This window comes from Glycine soja, chromosome 13 (assembly GCF_004193775.1).
Source record: "Glycine soja cultivar W05 chromosome 13, ASM419377v2, whole genome shotgun sequence".
Classification (NCBI taxonomy): domain Eukaryota; kingdom Viridiplantae; phylum Streptophyta; class Magnoliopsida; order Fabales; family Fabaceae; genus Glycine; species Glycine soja.
The window spans coordinates 11,720,051-11,743,154 of record NC_041014.1 but is presented as its reverse complement, the minus strand read 5'-3'; the positions used below and the strand labels follow the sequence as shown (position 1 = coordinate 11,743,154).

The 23,104-nt window shown below is 32.4% G+C and overlaps 3 protein-coding genes across 3 annotated transcripts; 1 reads left to right on the top strand and 2 right to left on the bottom strand.

Annotated features, from left to right (window-relative positions):
* The first annotated feature begins 13 nt into the window (after positions 1-13).
* On the top strand, positions 14-3,427 carry LOC114381910 (bidirectional sugar transporter SWEET1-like). The gene is made up of 6 exons (XM_028341134.1): positions 14-459; positions 596-632; positions 769-864; positions 1,194-1,473; positions 2,624-2,743; positions 2,978-3,427. Exons 1-6 carry the CDS (start codon positions 426-428, stop codon positions 3,155-3,157), a joined length of 747 nt encoding a protein of 248 aa, XP_028196935.1. The 5' UTR covers positions 14-425; the 3' UTR covers positions 3,158-3,427.
* An 8,361-nt stretch (positions 3,428-11,788) lies between these two features.
* LOC114381584 lies at positions 11,789-12,799 on the bottom strand. The gene has a single exon (XM_028340850.1). It carries the CDS (start codon positions 12,797-12,799, stop codon positions 11,789-11,791), a length of 1,011 nt encoding a protein of 336 aa, XP_028196651.1.
* Positions 12,800-14,556: 1,757 nt separating this feature from the next.
* Positions 14,557-16,450, bottom strand: LOC114381583. The gene is given in 3 exon segments (XM_028340849.1): positions 14,557-14,865; positions 14,867-15,289; positions 16,313-16,450. Coding segments are annotated over 3 exon segments (870 nt in total).
* Positions 16,451-23,104: the final 6,654 nt, after the last annotated feature.

Genomic DNA, 23,104 nt, shown 5'->3' with positions numbered 1-23,104 from the left:
TGGTCGAGGCTTCACCTTATCCCCCTATAGAGCAGGTTGGCCTTCAACCCAGAATGCTACATTAGCATCTGCATGCATTCAAATGGTTTTGGTGCAATTAATATATAAAGACACACACTCTCGATGAAGCCAAAAAAACGGTTCCATCGAATCCCCGAGGATAAGATCAAACACTAAAATTTGTTCTTTATAATAATTTTACTGCCCCAAAGAAGTTACCTTTCAACTTCAATTCTTTCCCTTTCCGTATATATAATCCTCTCATAACCTCTTCAAACTACCACCCCCCTCATTGCAGCAGTTTTTGAGTTTCCTTACATTCTTAAAGAAACCACTCGTTGTTCTTTAGGATATTTCTCTTTTCATTTTCCTCTTTTCTTCAAATCCCAAAGGATATTTGTCTCTAATATCCAACCTTCAAGATCATGGATGTTGCGCATTTCATTTTCGGGATATTTGGTTAGTTATTTTTCTTTTCTTTCTCACATGGGTTTCTCTTATCTTCCTTCGCAATGGTTGCATTTGAATGCTATTCTTTGTTTATGGTTCTTGCTTTTTTTTTTCTCAATGTTTTTTTTTTTTTTTTGTGGTGCAGGGAATGCTTCTGGTTTGTTCCTCTTCTTGGCCCCAATGTATGTATCTCATAACTGCCTCCTTTTGTTTTCTCATTGTCAATCTTTATTTTCCTTTATCTGTTCTTTTAAATGCTCATAAAATCATCTTTTTATGCCAATTTGAGCAAAATTTATGAGAAATTTGGTTTTGTAGAGTGACATTCTGGAGGATCGTTTCGAACAAATCCACAGAGAAGTTCTCGGGGGTTCCTTACCCTATGACACTTCTCAATTGTCTCCTTTCTGCTTGGTAAGTTACTCACTCAGTTCTTTCAATTCTTTAGCTTCATCTTTAGATTTTTTTTTTTTGTTGGTTAGTGTTGTCATTTCTTGCATTTGTTTTTATTTTGGTTCATCATTTTCACGTAAATTTCATATGGGTACGTAGAGTAGAGTCGAGGCATATAATAGTACTTTTTGGTCAAATCTTGGCTTTAGAAACCATACCCTTGTGCTTATTTTCTAATTACTTCAATTTGAGAAGGAAAAAATTCAAATGGGTTGATTCCCTACTAGTAAAGTTTTGAATTTTCATGATGGGTCTAATTTTTTTTTTTCTGTTGACTTTACTGTTTACAGGTATGGTTTGCCATTTGTGTCCCCAAACAACTTACTTGTGACAATTATCAATGGCACAGGAGCAGGAATTGAAATCATATACGTCTTTATATTCATCTACTTCGCACCAAAGAAAGAGAAGACCAAGATTATTGGCCTTTTCTCCTTCGTGGTGGCAGTGTTCTCTGTTGTTGTTCTGGTGTCACTGTTTGCTCTGCAGGGCAATGCCCGAAAGCTCTTCTGTGGCTTCGCTGCTGCCATATTTTCCATCGTCATGTATGGTTCACCCCTCTCAATTATGGTAAGCTTAGCTCACACATATTAATATTAATTTATTTTTGTCTATACCTCACTCACGCATATAAATTATTAGGGGTACAAGAGTATCACATTATTTATGATCCCGATTAATAATTATGTCACATGAATAAGAATATTATATTATTTCTTATTATATAAAAATCTTGATCAATTTAAAAACTAACCTATCTATATATGTGTCACTATATTAATCATGATTATAAATAATATAATAGTCTTAAACCACCTGGTGTCATTATCGCATCATCAATTTTTTCTTTATCTTTTTCATTTTCTCCTTTCTTATTTTAGTATGTTACTTTTTAGATTTCCATTTTTGTTAAACATTATTTTAAGAGTGTCTATGTTACTCTTGTTTGATTGAATTTTAGTTTTTTTTTAATCATTCATTCAACTAACAAAGAAAAATTAGTTATTTTAAATTAAATTATTTAAATAAGCGGGACAATAGATATTCTTGCTTACTTACTTTAAATAAGTAAAAAATTATAGGTACTGAAAATTGATTTGAATTATAAATATGTCAATATGCAAAATTAATTATAAAGTCCAAATATTTTTTATTTATTAAAATGGTGGTTGCTGTGCACAGATTTAGAAAGGGCTCATGTAGTTCTGCCTAAGCATCTTTGTCTTCTTATTGGTAATGGTTAGTGGTTAACACTTTATAGTGAAACCTGACGTTATCTTTTATAAAGTTATTTTTATTCGAAGTTTTAGAATTTCTTTTTCTCTTTTATAACTTCATTTATTTTATTTTCATTTCCTTAATTTTATTCTTATCTCTTCATGTCACTGAGATGATGAAAAGAGATAGTATGATGCTCTTTATATGTTGAAAAAAAAAACAAAACGGTATGATGCTCTATAATACACTTTGGAATATATTGATTGAAATCTTTTATAGAAAAAAATGTATGCAATATATTTTATACAAACTTTGGAATACATCTACCATACTCAATTAGTTAATAATTATAAAAAAACTATATAAAAAAAAACATAACTGGAGATCATTGTGTCTAGAAAGTATGTTGCAATCTTATTCCAAACATATTATTATATAAATTTCATATGAGATATTTTTGCATAGATTTTTTTGTTAGTGAACTTTGGCATTGTGTATGCAGAGGCTAGTGATAAAAACCAAGAGCGTGGAGTTCATGCCCTTCTTCCTCTCACTCTTTGTGTTCCTCTGTGGCACATCTTGGTTCATCTACGGGCTACTAGGCCGTGACCCATTTGTGGCTGTAAGTAGCACACTCACATTATCCACGTTTATCAGTTTTCAATTGGATCAATACAATACAAATACAAAATGTCACTATTTAAACATACCCTATTGTATTGCAATTGGTTTGTATTTGTTTATCAATCTTCAATTGGATAAATTGAATACAATGCAAATTGTCACTATTTAAACAAAATGTCACCAATTGATTTTACCCTCTTGTGTTGCAATTTGGTTTGTATTGAACGTATAGGTACCTAATGGCGTTGGTTCTGCGTTGGGGACAGCACAACTAATATTGTATTTTATCTACCGTGACAACAAAAGTGATCCAAAGAAGATTCCAAGAACAGAAGAAGAAGCTATGGAAATGGGCACCGCTAATAAAAATCCCATATCCAACTCGAATGGAATACAAGAGGGACGCGTCTAGGGACGCGTGTTAGCATTAAAAAGAACATGCCGTTATCTTTGTCTCTGTCTCTTTCTAAGCATTAAGAGCACATCTTTAATTTGGACTATGCTTACATCTTTGTTGTTGTTTTTTTTTTTTCTTTTTTCTTTTTAAAAAATCTGTTGTTGTTGCTATCATCTTTGTGACTCTGTTTCCTCCACGATTTGTAGTTTTTGTTTTTTTTTTCTTTTAGTTATGATAGTTGTACTATAAGTTTTGCCATATTGAAACGAGTTTGTGTTGTGTGAATTTTCTTTTCTTTTCTTCCTTTTCAGTCCATTTGTCGAGACACATCCGAGCGATATCTTGTCTGGATAAAATTTAAAAGAGTAATGAATATGTGAATCTTTCTATCTTTAATTTAAAATATTCATATTTTTGGTTTGTTATTTCTCTTGGTATCAAGTAGCGTATAATAAGTGTTTATCCATTATTTTTCAATTTAAAACAAACTATTAAATTTTTCATCAAAATTAAATAATGATATTTGGGTTTAATTCTTTCTGTTAAATAATTAACTAATTTTATGCAAGGTTTGACACGAGAAGGAATAGAGAGACAGAGAAATTTGAAATAAAATTTGAAAAGAATAAACTTTTCTCTCATTTAATTAAATAAAAAAAATGGAGAAGAGATTGAAATTGTGTGGGCTTCAGAAATTTAAACTCGAGTCTTGGCTAACATACAAAGAATGTGACAAGGAGAGAGTTTGAATCATGGAAACTTACTAATTTTGTAATGATCGAGAACTGCTATTTCGTCTCTTTACGTGCATTTAACTCACAGTAGAGTTTAGCATTTTCCTTCGGTATTTATTGCATGTGATTTGGGAGTACTTTTATGACTTAAAGGACTTGTTAGGATGGTTATCAATTGAACTTTTAAAATTTTTAAAAGAAAATAAAATTATTTTTCAGTTTAATGATTTATAATTTTAAGTTTTTTTAATTTAATATAAATTTTAAATTTAATGAACCAACAAACAATTATCATTTCTCCATTTAGACTTAGTGAAATGATGATAAACAATGGAAGCAAAAATGCTGGCACTGGTGACCTGATGTAGCAAAAGCAATAGTGTGGTTAGTGTATGACAACAGGGTGGTGGGAGTAACAATAGTATAATAATGGTTGACTAGTGATAACGGTAATAATTTAGCATTGGCCAAGACAATAAAAGTAATGACTATTGGTGTGATATTAAGAATGACAATAATAATTAATATAATTTAATAATAGTGTGGAGTGGTAGCAGTAGATAAATAGATTAAAATATGTTTTTTTCCAACAAAATATCCAAAGTTTGATTTTAGTTTTTGCAAAAAATTTATCCCTTTTTCGTGTTTAGAAGATTAAAATGTATGATTTTTTTTATTTTTTTTATCGTTGGTTTGGTACTCCCTCTCCTGCCTCATCCAACATGTGCTTCTCCTCTCTTCCTAGCCTCTTCTTCCTCGTTGGGTTCCGACTCCGCAACTCGCTTTCGCCAGGGCTATTCAAGAGGAGAGAGTCGCGGTAGAGAACAAAGCAGATGAAGCTGTAGCGATGCGATTTCGACTCCGCAGTCATCGCGCAAGGGAAGTCTGATAATGATGGGACCAGACGACTATTTAGGTTGTGGTGTTTTTGTTCCAAATCCATCGAAGGTTGATGATGGTGGTCTGTCGTGGTGACGCACACTGCACGCGGTGGATCGGGTAAGTGTGGCAGTTTGGGTGCGCCGAGGTAGTTGGAGGGTAGTGGTCGAGGTTGAGGATGGTAAGGGTCATTTTGCGTTTGGCTCAGGTGGTGCGGTTCTTGGTAATCCGACGTGGTGGTGGTACAGTACTGGGTTTGGCTAGTGTTGTGTTAATGATGGTTGGAGGTGGGTATGGCACGAGTTTGGTGTGTCGTGGTTACTGGTTAGTGAATACTCATCAGTTGAGTGATTTTTTTCTCGGAGTATTTGGTTCTTGTCATAGTAAAGCTAGTATGCAGAGCATACAAAGGGCCTTGAATTTAATTTAGTTTGAAAAGGATAAAAGCTAACTTATTATTTGAAGGAAATTTCTGTTGTTATGTATAGAAATGTCGGCTACTGGTTTTATGGCGTAGGCAACGGTTGTCAAGTATGTAAACTTGTGTACGGTGAACAATGTTTTTTAAACCTAAGATTAGTCTTTGGTACACCATGATATCTTGAACTTTCCACACTATATCCTTCTTCCTCTCTCCCCTGTGACCAAAAATAAGAAGGCTTTGTTGGACTTTCACAGAATGCAGAAAACTATCATGGATGCCAACCTCCTCCTTCCTCATCGTCATCCTCACCCAAGCACGTCGTCAACTACACCAATGACCTTCTCTAAACAAACGATGACATTGATGACGCTGACGAGGTTGACCGGCCCCTTCCTCGATCTTGTCAAGTGTCATGGTGGATCCATCTTGAGGTCTGTATTAGTTTCCTCAAAACTGAAGAGAGAGCGAGGTCTCCAAACATGCTGTTAATTTTTTTATTTTTGTTTTATTGAACTTGCTCTTCCATTGTTTTTTTTTTTTTTTTTTTTGTGTTTCATTTTGAGGTTCCATTTGAAGGGTTTTCGTTGCTGCACTAATGGTTCTTTTAAGGGGGTTTTGTTCATTAACAAGTTGGGGCAAGCTCGACGAAGCTCTCCAATCTCTCAACCTCTCTCTCGAACTACCCTCCAGATAAGACTGCCACTCTCACGAAACTCCACTCGTTCATCTCCCTCACTTCTCACCACCTCCAAGCCTCTTCCAAGTGAGACCGGGTAGTTACTTTCATTGTGTGCTCTCTGAATATTATAGCAAGAAGCAATTTGGGATAAAAAGAGAGAACGAGTAGAAGGGGTTTGGTGGGTGACGGTGGCGCTTGTGGCAGGGGTGGGTGGTGATTGGAGGAGTCATCGGAAATTGCATCAACGATGTCAAGGTTCATAAGGAAAAGAGTTGGAGGAGAAAAGAATGGTGTGGGAAGTTCAAGATATCATGATGCACCAAAGACTAATCTTAGAATTAAAAAAAATTGTGCACCATACACAAATTATATTCCATGTGGTGTTTGGTGGTTTTGATGATGACTTGTTATGGTGTTCGATGATGGAGGTGGTTGAGTTTCATCAAAAACTTGATATAGGTTGTGTTTGAATTTGAGAGGAATTTACATAATCTTGATTCGGGAAGAAGGGGTTTCTTGTAATATATATTATTTCCTATAATTTGTGATGATTTTAAATTTGACGGTTTTAAACTCTCAAAAATTGTGTTTTAATTATTTTAATTTTTTAATAATTTGTGATGATTTTTAATCCTCAAAAATTATATTTTAAAATTTAAACTATAAAAATACCATATAAATTTGGATGAATTCAAATTTACTTCTGAACCAAAAAGTCACACATTTTAATTTTCAGAAACGGACAAAAAATTTTGCGGAAACCAAATACATAATTTTGGCCAGCTAAATATTGGGTAGGTTTTAGGAGATATGGGGGAACCAACTTTCTATTTTTAGTATGTAGTATTAGATATTTTTCTTCTAATTTTAACATTTTGTTCATAATTTTCTTTTAAAATGTTTGCAAAAAAGATGCGAGACTCTTAATATGAGATTATGATAAGAGGGTTTGGACAGTGAGAAAAAAATAAAAATAAAAAATTTAAATTTTGCAGGATTAGTTCAAATTGGACCATGATTGAAATGTACTAAAGAGTCAAAAAATTGTATTCAAAATTTAAACATCATGCTCTAAACTCGAGCAAGTTTGAGTATTTGGTCAGTTGTGGGCTTAATGCAAGTCATCGACTATAGCAGTTAAGCTAAAAAAATCTAAATTCAATTTGAAATTGTGAAGTAAAGCTCAAATTTGATGAAAATCAACAGGTATAAGTTTTCTCAAAGCTATATTTAGATTTAGTCATGATCACATGAGTTAAAATGACTTGGATAAAATTAGGACTTTTAAAGCATGGTCCAACACTACTAAAAAAAACATTTATTAGACATGTCAACTACGACGGTTGACCAAAAACCGTTTTAGAAAATATCCGGTGGCAATATTGTAATAAAATTATTAATAACGAAAACGGTTTTCAAATAACCGCCTTAAAATTGTGAATTCAAAAACAATTATTTGAAAAATCGTTGTAATTGGATTTTTTTTCTTTCTCTCTCTCTCTCTCTCATCAGACAGCTTATAGCTAGCTTTTAAAAGTTGTGACTTTCTCTCTCTTGCATCGGCAGCGCACTCATTGTCGTGCTTCTTCCTTCTCTCTGCCTCTTTCTCTTCTCTAGACCAACGTCGAAGGAAATTTCTCTAAACCACACTTAAAGTATTGTGTGTGTGATGGTGAAGGCCTTAGACACGATGCCATGAGAAGGGTTAAGGGAGGCTAAGTAGGGTTTGCGTTGAGAAAGAGAGAGATGGGAAGAGTAAAGGAGACAACAAAGGTAGCTTACACAGTGGAGTAGCTTGTAGCCTTCAATCGATACAATCCCGAATATTCTTCCAGATCTCCAAAACTATGTCAACGACCAGGTTCCTTCTTTATCTTCTTTTTTCCTAAATCCAAAAACCTAGGTTTGAAACGAAACCCAATTTCTGTCTCCTTTTAGGTTTCATCACAAACTTACAGTCTGGACGCGAATCTTTGCCTTCTTCGCCTCTACCAAGTATTTTTCATTGGTTTTCATATCAATTAGTCCAAAAACCTAAGGATATCATTGATTTTGTATTTAGCAAAGGTAGCTGAAATTAACTATGCACTTTTTTCCGAATTTTGGCAGTGATCATGGAATATTGGGATATGTGAGAGTTATTACCTCTAAGATCATGGAAAGCCCAATTTGCACATACTTTTTGTGGGCTAAGCTTATATTGGGCTTAAAAGAGACCTACATTTTATTCATGCTCAAATATTAATGTCCAAAACCAACGGTCCAACAAATAGAATTAAGGCAAGTTGATCACAAGCTTAGGGTTGTGGGCCACAATTGGCCAAGCCAAGAAACATACATTTGATTCAAGCTTCTAAAATGAAGCACAAGCTTGATGAAAGCCTAACTTTTGTTGAAGCTTTATGCAACTAAGCTAAGATGGGTCCAAAGTCTAAAAAGACCAAAAGTAAGAAACTTCTAAAAATTTAAAACTAGAATTAGGAAAGCACTTATTTTTTAAATTTTCAAAACAAGTTAAAATGATTTTGTAATTCAATTAAAAACCATTTCCATCCATTTGTATCCAAACAAGATTTATTTTCAAATTTAAGTTTAAAAACAAAAAAGTTAGAAACTTACAACTACCATACACGAGATCTAAAAACTACAAAACTTATTTTGATTTTAAAAAAGAGAGTTTAATACTTATATATTGAAGGTAAAAAAATCTTATATTGTTATCCAAATTGCATCATATTTTGAATTACTTTAAGTTAATTATTTTAAAAGTCAACAAATTGATCATACATGATGAGGTATAAATGGATGACTATGTAAAACTTTTTACATTGTTAATGCACAACCTTTTTTCTCTTAAAAAATTAAAAAGTTTAAAGAGTTTTTTTTGTACTCAAATTAAAATACATGGATCATAAAGGTGTGACATGGTTGGTAGATAACTTTGTCCCTTAAACATGTGGTTATGGGTTCGATCCTTGTCCCATGTGTTGAAAAAAATATTTCTTGGAAGAGATCAACCCCATAGATTTCAGTACTTTGAGAGATTAGTCCTTCAATTTCAAATGAAGAGTATCCTACTCCACCAAAAAAATATTAAAATATATAGAAGAGTAAGTAAAGGGGATGAGAGAATAGGGGAATTAGGAAGAGATTGGCAAGGGTTTTCAAATTAAGAAGGAAAAGAGTGGAACAAGAGAAGGAAGGTTATTCTTCTACTTTTTTTTTCCTTTTTTTTTTTGTTTAGAGCCAAGAAGATAATATTAATGATAATAACCTAATAGGAATAATGAGACAAGTTGTGGCAATTAATCATGCATCCCTAGGGTCACATTACATCAGAACAGTTTACAAAGCACAAACACAACAAGGAAAAAGCCAAAAACATTTGGGAACCAACTATTATATAAATATAAGGAGAGATCAAGTTACATTTAAGAACAACAACATGCAAATGAGTTTATCCCTGTCCCGTTCCCATAGAAGGTGGAATGGATTCGGGTTTAATAAAGGCGGGTGTGAAAAAATGAAATCCAACCCCATCACTATTAGATTTTATCAAGTTTAGACAAACTTATGGGGAACCCATCTCACATCTAAAAACAAAAAATTTATTCATATACATTAAATAAATCATAGATTAAATTATATATTATATTTTAATTCAATCATTATATATAATTTAATAAAAAAATAAATAACGTAAACATATTTAAGAATTAAAATATATTCTTAGTTAAATATATAAGTTTTAATTTTGTTATAATTAATAATATAAGTATAATATTATTTATTTAACTATTAAAGTAATTATAAATAATAAAATATCAAAATAAATATATAATAATATAACTATAATATTAATAATTATAAAAATATATGTAGTAAAGTGGAAGAGAGCAGGAAGTAACATACCCAATCATGTTTCTTTAAGTCGGGAAAAACCCGATCCTAACCCAGACCCTTGTCAAAACGGGTTTTCCTCGTCAAAATCGGAATGGATCGGATGGATACCCACAGGTTCAATGTTTATTGTCATGCCTAATAAAGTTATTATTCATCCTTATAATTCATTTTCTTAAAATATAATAGTTATAATGAGTAATTAATCTTAACCATTAAATTTTAAGAAAATGAATGGTAAGAATGAAAAATAATTTTCTTAGAATTATTTTTGTTGTAAGTTTATATGTAAATATTCACTTCACATAAAACTTAGGATGCGTTTGATTCACTAAAAAAAATAAGGACTTGACAACATAAAAATATTTGTCCAACGCTTGGTTTAAAAAATGACTAATGGACAATACAAAATAAAAATGATAGACTTGACAAATACCCAAAAACTTGTAACTCATTCGTCTCGTATAACTTTTTGTCCAATGTCTAACAAAAGTAAAAATACAATACTATCCATATTTTCTGACTTTTCATTATCCCACACTTTTTTCTTTTCCCATATGCGCCTCCTTCTATAAACCTCACTCTCCAAACATTATACATTGGTCACTGGTGAGAGCCGCCTTGGCAGCCGGCATGGACACCTTGGTTGTTGGCAAGGGTCGTTTGTTTTTTTCTTCTTTTGGCCAACTCTGACAAAGCTGCATCGCACCGTCCTACCGCCACCGCCATCATCGTGACCCTATGACGACCTCACACTGTCAGGTCTTGCACCTGGTGGCGTCAGGGGTTGCGCCTCCTCCATGGAGGCGCCTCTGCATCGACCACTAAACAACGTATAATACAAAAAGTTATCATGTAATTCAATTAGTTGTTCAATATTATCCTTTCTGTTCTGTCTTTTTAGCCAATCAAATGCACTCTAGTTCGACCTCTTGTAGCCAAACAAAATTTGGGATTCCTCAATGCAATTGGTCGAGAACATATTTTGGGTCCACCACCCATTCAAATAGAGATCATTGGGATCTTTTCATCTTCTGTTTCTTGGCCTAGCGGAGTGCTCACATAGGTAACCCACGGGGGAAACATTGGTAGAAAATAGGAAAAGTTAAGTTTAGAAGTAGAATGATTAAGAATTACTTAGTCTTTTAAAATATATTAAATTAAAAAATATCAAATTTACAAAAGGGGTTCTTAGACTGTAATTATAAAAAACAAAAAAAATTAAACTTAATTGTAATGCAATATAAAATAAATCACGTGATATTATATGATTAAATAATATATAACACATATAATGTGATTTATTTTTAAGTGACGTCAATGAACTGCCTCATACGAATAATTTGAGTACGGATTGATATGAAATCACGGTGATGATTTGTTATTGGTTGATAATTAAATACCAATGAAGGGAAACAGAAACGAACCACCACATCCATGCACCATTATTCGCGTCAAATTTTTGGTATTATCCAGCTTTTTCCTTTTTTTTTTCTTCTAATATCTTGGAATAGTTCATATTTTCTGTGGCAAATGCTTGCCTTATGATTTAAATTTGAAAAAATATTCATCACTAAACAGCATTACAATTAAGATTAAAGCTCTTGTCAGATGTTCTTAATTTCTCCGCCGTCTGATCGGATGAAGTGTGCATGCACAAAATTTCCCCTTCCTACATAACCTATGAAATTTCATTCTCTTACTAAAGGAACAATAAAATGGGTTTTTTTTTTTTTTAATTAACACATGATTCGCTGAATGACGCTGCTAAGCATAAAATTCACACACACATAGTCAAAAACTGATGTGAACATATTACAACCCATCAAATATAGCATTAATACCTCTGCAAAAGAAGCCACATAGCCATATTTAAATTGAAGTAAATTAAATATAAAATCAACTATAAAATATATATATATAAAAAAGTCTAATTCATGAATTAGTTCAGCACTATCTGTGAATTGCTATAAACCCTATTCAACTTCAATTCCTATCAACCAAAAACCATAACAGATAATAATAATAAGCTATATTATAAAATCTTGCTCCTGCTGAACATCATTGACCTCCAATTGCACATACTCTCCTCCATACACTTCAAGATTATCTGGTAAAGCCGGCATGTCTACATTCTCATGGTAGTAGGACTTGCAAACAAAGTAGATCACAGCATGCAGCAAAAATCCAAAGAGGAACAAACAAGTCACGAGCAAGAAAGAGAGAAGTATCGCCGTCTTGTTCACGGAACTCGCCCGCCTTTCCTTCAATATCGGCATCTTCCCAGAGGATGAAACCATTATTGAAACAAGATTAACCATTTGAGCGAAAATTGTGAATATTAAAAAAACCACCTTCTCCTTTATCAACTTGTAGTTCTTCTCCATGGCTAGGGTTTCCCAAGAGTCATGCAAATCAGTCATAATTGTTAGTTGCACCACCACGGTGAAGTGAGCAAGCCCTATGAAGTAAATAACCCCTATGAAATCAAAAATTGCACCCCCACCACTCATTATCCCAAATGTATTTGCCCATAAGCATATAACTATCATGCTCCCAAAATTGTAAAGGAAAAAAAATGCTAAAGCAAATAAAAAGGCCAACATGAACCTCTTCCACACCATTGGGACAACATTCATAACCTTCTTGAATGTTACATCTTCGGGGGTGTAGATGGAAGCGATGGTGTATGCCACTGATGAGGTGGAGAGGAGGGAGATGATAAGAAGAAAAGTGAAGTAAGCGATTTGGAATGTTGAAACAGTGATCAATTCAGACGAGATCTTGTCAGAGAGCTTCACATATTGAGGTAGGTTAGGGTTAGGGTTTGTTCCATGCATTTCTTTAGTGTGGGAGCGAATCTTGCTGAAGAAAAGGTTGGAGACTTCAATGTGGATGAGGAAGATGAAGGAGAGAGGGATTATTAGTTTTAAGGTGATTTGGGTGAGGATTTTCCTCCATGAAAGTGTGATCTTGGAGGCTTCTTCGTAAAGGAAGCCAAACAACCCTAGAGACTGCATCTCTTCTTGTTCTCTATCCATGGCCTCTGGATTTTCCTCAATGGAGTTTTGGATTGCAAGATGGTTGAGGTGGTTGGGCGAGGATGAATGTGTTGAAAGCTTTTAAAGAAAATCAAAATGGGTTTGGACTTGCATACTTCAAATTACTCTTACTTTTCAAATTTCAAATGAACTTCCCGAAGATCAAATCTGGTGTAACTGACTTTGTTGGATATAATCTTCATCAAGAGAATAATGGATTGTCTGATGGATAGAATCTTCTTGAAAAGTATCGTTAAACGTTTAGAATCTTCTTGTAATATGTCTCTTCTCTTTCTAAGTATATTTAGAATTTTGATCCATCAATTTTATTTCCTAGAGTTTTTAATTATTAAATACAATATCTAAATCTCCTAAGATTTGTCTTTGATTCTTAAACATACAAAATACTCTATTTAAACACACACTAAAAGTTCTAATACAAATATTCTTAGTTATATTAATTTGAACAATCATGTTAATAAGCTTTATTTTCATCTAATTATTTTTATTTTGATTATTGATGTGAAATATTCATCGATTTTTTGCCATGACTAATTTTTATTCAACATTTAACTAACTATCTCAATGAAGATTTTTCCTTTCAACCATTTTATTTTCATCCGGCTTAAAATCAAAATCTTATTTACATGATCCAAATTTTTCAGTGCGCGGCACTCAGAGGTAACAACATATGTTGGTTTTATCTAATTATTTTAATAATACACGTCTAAGTTTTAATAAGGAATAATAAATTTTATAATCTTAAAAAAATGAATTTCCAAATATTGTCTAGTAATTTAAGTTTAATTTTAAAATTATAATTAGAGCAGTCACAAACTCAAATCATAGCCCATCCATATATCTTAGATTCTTTCGAGCCGAAAGGGATCATAGCCCTCAAATTAAAAAGGTGCAACTTAAAAAGAATGTAACTTCTACAGTATTATATCTCTAGGTCTAAGATTTCCAATTAACTCTCGTCTAGTTATAATAGAAACAAAAATCTATTTTCATGGAAAATCTTGGAATAGTTTATATATATATATATATATATATATATATATATATATATATATATATATATATATATATATATATATATATATTAAGGTTGGGATAGTTCATATTTTCTCTTGCAAGTGCTTGTCGTGTTTGAATTTGAATAACTTATCATAGTTAAACAACGTCACAATTAAGTAAAGCTTTGACGTTCATAATTTTTCCACGATGGGACATAATAGAAGTAAATTTATCCTTCTCCAATTGTCCTTCTTCGTATCAACTACATCTAATTGAATAGAATGAGTGAATATTATAAACTTTTAATATTATACTTTGCAAATTAAAATCGTACATGTAAGCTACAAATTAAATTTCATTCTCTTACATGGGTTTTAATTTTTTTCTTTCTTCTACCTCCTATTTTATGCTAAAATTCGCTAGTGATTGATACTGCTAAACATAAAATTCACAGTCAAAAACTGATGTGAACAAATTAAATTATATCCATCGCATCATAAGCAGTAACACCTTTACAAAAGAATCCACATAGCCCTATTTTTGAACAGTAAATTGAACATAAAATCAATCTTGTGCATAGTACTCACAATTCATTTCATACCTGGCTGAATTTCACACGCAAATGATATTTTCTTAATTATGGCATCAAGAAACAAACCATATTTATATAATCACATCACCAATTTAGACATGCATATGAATGGTGATTTAATTTATCTAAGCTACATTATTATAAATCAAACTTGGTTTTGCTTCAGCTGAACATCCGGACTTCCATTATTGGCATACCCTTCAAGACGATCTGCTAAAGCTGATTTGTCAATGTTCTCATTGTGATAGGACTTGCAAACAAAATAGAACGCAGTTTGCACAACAAACCAGAAAGGGAACGAACAAGACAATAACAAGAAGCATAGAACCCCAAATGCTGCTCCTTCCAAAGGACTCACACTCCATCCTTGCACCACCATCTCCTGGAACAAAACCAATATCGATACAAGAGCAACCACCGGTGTGAAAAGCAAGAATATTGACAAAAATTAAAACCATCTTCTTCCCCTTTATCAACTCCTTGCTCTTTTGTGACTTATAAAGAGAAACCTCGGGAGTGATGAAACCGTGATAGTCTTCTAACGCAGCCGCAACACTTGATATTTGCCACACCACGGTGACGTACACAAACTCTATGATGTATAGAATCGCAAACAAAACTAAAAGAAAAACCACAACTCCTTTACCAAATACCCCAATTACAATTGGGAATAGTAATAAGATCATGACTAAAAAAAAACCAAAAAGATTGTAAATAATAAAAGAAGTTATGGAAAAACAAATGGTCCACATGAGCCTGTTACACACCGCAGGGACAGCACTCATGACCCTTTTGAATGTTACATCTTTTGCGGTGTAGATGGAAGCGTGGTGCAGACCACTGCTGAGAGAGAGACCAAGAAGATCAAGACAAGAACACTGGAGAGTAGGGTTTGGAATAGATTGAAAATGTGGCGTTTAAAGTCTCTTGATTTGTGGGAAATTTCTAAGACTAAAATTACAAATCTAATATGTTACAGACTACAAAACGAAATACAGGTCATTAACAAATGCGAAAAAACAATCAAAATATATCTCCAGCGATTGCCATGAAAGAACTATTTTGTTTTAATTCTTTCAAACTCTCACTCTCTCTACTCTTTCAGTAGATGGCGTATCACATGAAAATTGAAAGATGTGAGCTCACAGATCAAACACATGTGCTATATATAGGCATTTTACCATCAATAATACCTTTAGTAGTCATTACACTAATTAGTAGTCATTACCACTAATTAGTTGTCATTATCATCCATTAGTAGTCGTTCAATATTTGACTTTTCAATTCAAAAATTGATGGAGGAATTAACATTCCAAAACGTACGTATCAAAATTATTACATTCTCTCACCTGGTCTGAACATTTTGACTTATTGATTAAAATAAGTCAATGTTCAGTCTTCTTAAGTAATGAACATACGAATCATAGCGATAGTTTCTCTTATAACGAGTTATATCATTAATCTATTATAACATGCTCAATTTCCCAAGTAGTATACCCAAGCTGGTAATAAAACTTAATGAATAAACTTAATGTTTATTCTTGGTCCAAAATATAATTATTCTCAAATAAATCAATTTGCACATGAATATGAGAAATATCACAATATAAAAGTTTCAACTCTAACCTATATGTATACAATCATAAAGTGGAACCAAGCCTTATTCTCTTTACATGATCCTTGAATTTAAATGGTGGCATGTTCTTAGTCAAAGGATCAACAATCATCAACTTAATGCTTATATGCTCAATGACCACTTTTTTGTCTTTTACTCTTTCTCTAATGGCTAAGTACTTAATGTCAATGTGTTTACTTCGACTTTCACTCTTTTTATTCTTAGTATTAACAACAATTGAGTTATCCCATAAAATTCTCAAAGGCCTTGAAATAGTATTAACTACCTTTAGTCTAGAAATGAAACTCTTAAGCCATACACCATGTGATATAGCCTCAAAGCAAGAGACAAACTCAACTTCCATGGTAGAAGTAGCAGTCAAAGTCTTCTTAATACTCCTCCACGAAATAGCTCCACCGACCATCACGAAAATGTACTCAGATGTTGATTTGCGAGAAACAACGCAACCAACAAAGTCTTAGTCTGAATAACAAATCACATCTAGATTTCCTGTCTGTCTATACATAAACATGTAATCTTTGGTCCCTTGAAGGTATCTCATCGCTTTCTTTGTAACTCTCTAGTGGTCAATACATGGATTACTCTGATATCTTCCTAACATTCCAATTGCAAAAGTAATGTCAAGCCTTGTGCATACTTAAGCATAAATGAGGCTTCCAACAACTGAAGCATAAAGAATGTTTTTCATTTGTTCCTTCCCAAAGTCATTCTTTGGGCATTGGTTCAAATTAAACCTATCACCTTTCACAATGGGAGCGACACTTGGTAAACAATCTTTCATCCGAAATCTCTTTAAAATTTTGTTAATATAGGTTTCCTGTGATAGACATAAAATAACTCGAGGTCTATCTCTATGAATCTTAATGCCAATGACATAAGATGACCCATATCCTTCATGTCAAAATTCTTAGAGAGAAATTGTTTCACCTCTCCCATTCACTGGCTGCAAGTAAAATATCATCTACATATAAAATAAGAAAACATATTTTACTCATTGACCTTGTGGTATAGTATATGCATTGATCCATGGGGTTTTCATAAAAACTAAATGAAGAAATTATCCCATGAAACTTAAGGTACCACTAACGAGAGGCTTGTTTTAAACCATATAAAGATTTATTAAGCTTGCAAACCAAATGTTCATCATTGCTAGAGGAGAAGCCTTCAGGTTGTTTCATATAAACCTCCCCCTTTAAATCACCATTAAGAAAGGTTGTTTTCACATCCATTTGTTGCAACTCAAGGTCAAAATGAACAACTAATGCCAAGATAATACGAAGAGAATCTTTCTTAGATACTGGAGAAAAAGTCTATGTGTAGTCAATTCCTTCTTTTTGAGTAAACCCCTTAGCAACAAATCTTGCCTATCTTTCAATGTTGCCTAATGAATCCCTTTTGGTCTTAAAGACTCATTTACAGCCAATGGCCTTTACCCCATTAGGCAACTCTACAAGGTTCCAAACTTTGTTACTTTGCATAGAATTCATCTCATCCTTCATGGAATCATACCATAAATTTGACTCTTTACAACTCATGACTTGATCAAAAGTTTTGGGATCATTTTCAGGTCCAATATTATAGTCAGACTTTTGCAAATTTACAATATAATTACTAAGAATAACTGATTTCTTACTCTAGTAGATCTCCTTAATGTTGCATCAACATTTTCTTAGGTATCATGTTGTTCAGCTGGTTGGTCATCATTTTTAGGAATTTGATTATCAACTTGATCTACTGGATTATTAGCAACATGTTGTGAAATGCTAGTCATTTATTGTTCATCATCCCTTTGTACTTGAGGGGTATGAATTACAACCAATCTTTTACTTGACGTGGAAGGTTGAGACTCTATATGATCAATTTCAAAACCTAAGTCCCTCAATTGATCACTCCCACTAATCAAGTTATTTTTAAGAAACTTGACATTTATTGATTCCACAATCCTAGTAATATGATATGGTCAGTAAAACCTATAACCTTTAGACCTTTCGGGATATCCAATGAAATACCCACTAATAGTCCACGGGTAAAGTTTCTTCTCTTGTGGGTTATATATTCTCACCTCAGACAGACAATCCTAAACACACATATGTTTCAAACTCGGTTTTCAACCTTTAAACAACTCAAAAGGTGTCTTTGGGACAACCTTGCTTGGAACATAATTTAATATATACATTGTCGTCTTTAGTGCTTCAACCCACAAGGATTTAGAAAGATTGGAGTTGCTAAGCATACTATATACCATGTCCAATAATATTCAGTTCCTTCTTTCTGCCACACCATTCTAATTTGGAGAACCAGACATAGTGTATTGGGCAACAATCCCATGTTCTTGAAGAAACTTTGCAAAAGGACCAAGTGCTTATCCATTCTCAGTATATCTACTATAATATTCTCCACCTCTATCTGATCTCACTATTTTTATTTGCTTGCCACATTAGTTCTCAACTTCAAACCTTAAAGACTTTGAAGGCATCCAATGCTTCATTTTTGTTATAAAGCAAATAAACATTCATATATCATGAATAATCATCTATAAAGGTGATAAAATATTTCTAACCACGTGCATCCATATCTAGACATCAAATATCAGTATGAGTTATTTCTAATATGCTTGAACTCCTGTTAGCACCTTTCTTAGACATGTTGGTCTGCTTACCCTTAATGCAGTAAGTTTTAAAGTCAACAAAATCTAGAGTATTGAGTACCCCATCTTTCACTAACCTTTTAATCCTCTCAAAGGAGATATGTTCTAATCTCCGATGCCATAACATAGAGGAATTCTCATTAATATTACATCTTTCAATACCAGTTTGAACATTCATTAAACTATAAGTGGCATAATTTTGTAAACCAAGAAGATAAAAACCATCAAACAAGATATCATTCCCAGCACATTCAAAATTATAAAATAACTCAAATGACATGTCTTTAAAATTAAAGGAATATCCAAAAGGTACGAGTTAGGAAACAGAAATCAAGTTTTGAGAAAAACTTGACACATAAAAGGTCTTTTCTAATTTCAAAATAAAACCATTACTTAAAGTTAAAATGCAAGTTCCAATAACCATGAAACATTATTTAAGAAGTTTGAACTTGGTTTTATTTTGATCAATATATTAACATTTTTTTATATTATAATTTAATCCTCAATAAATATATATATATATATATATATATATATATATATATATATATAATTGTTGTAAATGATAAAGATAAAGAAGAGAAATATTAGTAACATATTCTTATAAAGTTATTTTGTATTTTTATTTATTATTTATAATTTAATGATTAAATAGAATTACTTATTAAAATCTTTAAGAAAATATATGGTAAAAATGAAAGGAGAAGACACTTTCAACACATTACACTAATAATATGCTAAGACTTTCAACATAAATCTACATGAAAGTGAAATTATTAAGGAAAGCTAAAGGGAACGTGAAAGTTGAAGTGGATCGTGTCCCCGCTAAGTTTCGTGAGTTGGTGGTACTAAAAGTATCGCTTAAAAATCAATCTGAAGCTAAAAAACAGAATGCTATTCTGGTCTTTGCTCATATCGATACTATTTTTTCATAAGTAATTAACATTTTATTTTTAATTTTGACGACTAACTTTTTATGATATTGGAGTGGCTTTAATTTTAAATTTTACTTTATTTGATCGATGCTTTTGAAGTTTTATTACATGGAATTGTTAATTATTTGCTGCTAAAGATATAACAGATCAGAAGGATCAGAAGGAGGTGGTGGAGATGATAATTCAAATGTAGTCGTTATGTTGGAACTTGCTCAGGGACTGTCTCAATCTGTTGCATTTGGTGCTGGATTTAAGAATTTTGTTATATTCGTCTTCAATACAAGAGATGAGGAGGATTCAGAACCCAGGTCTTCAATTATTTGTTAATTAATACATCTTAAATTAATAATAATTAATTGATTTTGTTTTCTCACATCATTAGTTTGGAGACACTTTTAATTAATTACGGATAGCGTTTTTTCGAACAAGCTACAAGAGTGAATACGTGTGGATTAGAAAGGATTTTAGTTCACTTCCATATATTAAAATCAAATGATATATTTCCCTCAACATATATATAAATAAAAACACCCATCTCATGGAATTTTGTTAATATGCAACATCCTGTTAGTGATAATGTTCATTTGGCTGTTGATCTGGATAACATTGGCTTCACAAAGTCTAGTACTTCTGAGGTGCAGTATCACAATCCACCTTTAAACTAGTTGAACTAAGTAGTTTTTGAAACCATTTTCTAAAAATGAACCAGAGTCTATTTAGAAATGTTGTTAGAAGAGTTTTTGAGAATTTTTCTAGTAAAACATTTCCTATTATATTTTTTATAAAGAAGCTCTTAAAAACTCTTCTAGTTTGTTCTCAAACAAGACCCTAGTTCACTCTTGACTTTATTTTTGACCAATTGATGGTGAGATGAGACGGGCCTACCTTTTGTCATCAGATCACCCTAATAAATTTATGCTTCTAACTGAAAATTTTGTTGTTTCTCTTATTAGGGTACCGGATCAAAGAATCCCGTTGTGTTTATGTTTAAGATTGGTGAAGAAGGAAACACTGCCGAGGTTTGGAATTATTTGTAAACTAATTAACTTTATTTGATTCTTACCTGATAAAAAAATGGAACGAAAGATAGATAAAAAACTATATAAAAATTGGTACCTGAAGCACACTTATTATTATGGAATAATTAACAATAAAAGACGATGCAAAAACTTATTCTTGATCTGACGACCTTTTCCAATCATCCTGGAAGGAAGCATACTGAGAGTCATCATGTCTGGTTATTAATTAATCACAGTTAACTACAATATATAACTAGATTTTAAAAGTCGCACATTTTTTTAAAATTATATATTTGTATATTTTTTGGAAGGGTATATATATATATATACCCACACATAAATTGTTACTGTAGGATGTATTACATGCATGTTATTGCATATATACCGTAGTTGTCTCAGTTGGATCATATTGTTGGGTAATATTTTCTCCCTTTAAATCAAAATCTTAAAAAATTTAACTGTCAAATTAAATAAAATTTATTGAAATTCTTACAGGGAGGTACAACATGAGCAAGTATACATTCTTAATTAGGCCAAAAAAAAATTCCCATTTGTCTTACTTTTATTCTACATACAATATACAATATTTTTTTTATGAAGTTCCAAAGGATATTAAATGCTGCAGAATCTTTTTTCTTCCGGGGTTATAAAATATGCAACAGATTTCAAAGTTATCAAAGAGGTCGCAGATGTTTCTGGCCTTGATTTCACGTTTCTAGATGAGATGACTGCTGTATATCATACCAAGGTTTCCTTCTTTCTTTGTTTTTCTAAATATTTGGATTCCTTCATTTTTTCCCCACCATAGTTTATTGTCAAATAGTTCCTGGGCTAATTAAAGTCGATTAGATCTAGAAAAGACTTTTAAGACAGTTTTTCAATTTTTTCTATTTTCTTTTAAAGAAAAGACATTCTAAGACGGTTCTTTAAAAAACCATCTCAGAATTCTCTATTTTTATTTATTTTTTATTTTTAAAAAAATCATTCAAAGACGATTGTTCAAAGAACTGTTTTAGAAGGGTACTTTTTTAAGACACACTTCTAAGAGGTTCTTAATTAACAACCGTCTTAGAAAGGTATCTTTTTCTAAGATAGTTTTTTGAGAATCATCGTCAAAAGTCAAAACTTTCAACGATGTTGACTTCAAAGACGGTTCTAAATTGTCTTTAAATATGGTTAAGAACCATCGTAGTATGTTGTTTTTGTAGTAGTGTTTCCTGATAAATGCTTTGCTCACTTTCCACTGGCTTCCTTAGATTTTGCATACCCTGTAAAGAATTTGCAATATGGATTGTAGATCCAAAATTAATTCACTAGGTGTTAATATTAACACTATTCATATTAGATTCATAACATACTAATGAGATTGATTTACCTTTCTTCTCAAGTCATTTCTAGAATCTAGGACAATTCTTTTTCATGAGTCCCTTCTTCTTGCATAAGAAAAAATTTGTCACCTTCTTAATATCAGCTTGAGGTGGTATTTTACCGTTCTCCTTCTAATAACTTTAGACTTAGTTTTTTTGTTCTTCCCACAAGCAGTTGTCAACAATGTACTCTCACCTATCTCCATTACAAGTCGTTCTACTTCCTGAACACACATGGTCATTAATTCATTGATAGACCACATTTCCTTATGTTTGTTGTAGGAAATCTTAAACGACCCATATTCCGGCGGAAAGGTGTTCAGAACGAAGTGCACTAGGAATGACTCAGACATATCAACCTCCAGTTTCTTAAGTTGAGTTGAAATATCTCGCATTTGCATTATGTACTCATGCACATCTTTCACATCGATAGCCGGAGAGAGGAGAACTTCATGATTAGGATGCTTGCTAAAGCCTCAACAAAAGCCTTCAACAAGGCTTGGACCTTTTCATGTTGGTCGACAGAACCACGTATCCCAACCGATATTTTGGTCTTAATGAACATCACGCTTCGCCGGTTAGATTGCTCCCACCACTCATATAGCGCAACAACAACTAGGCTACTTTCATCAATGATTGCAGGTGGTTCTTCTTTCCTTATAGCACAGTCTTTGTCCATTTACCCCAAATCTAGAAGAATTCTCTCCTTTCATATCTTATAGTTATCTCCTTTGAGTTCAGGAATATCTCATTGAATATCAAAAAAACTAATAGTTTGAGAAGTTCAAAAATCCAAAGGCTTATGTCAAAATTTAACGCATATTAATCTTAATTGTATGTTTAACTAATGTAAACATACTAGAAAATTGAATCTTGGGACATAAAAATTGTCTGTGGGCTAAATTTTTAATTCAATAAGAAACAATTAAACTTTATGATAGAATAATCAAATCACATACTCAAATTCATGCTTTACGGGTACAACATGAAAATAATTTAATTTTCTATGTTAAATATTTACTTTATGATAAAGCTGACAAATTATACATACCTCATGATCCCTGTGGGTAAACCATAAAAAATAATATG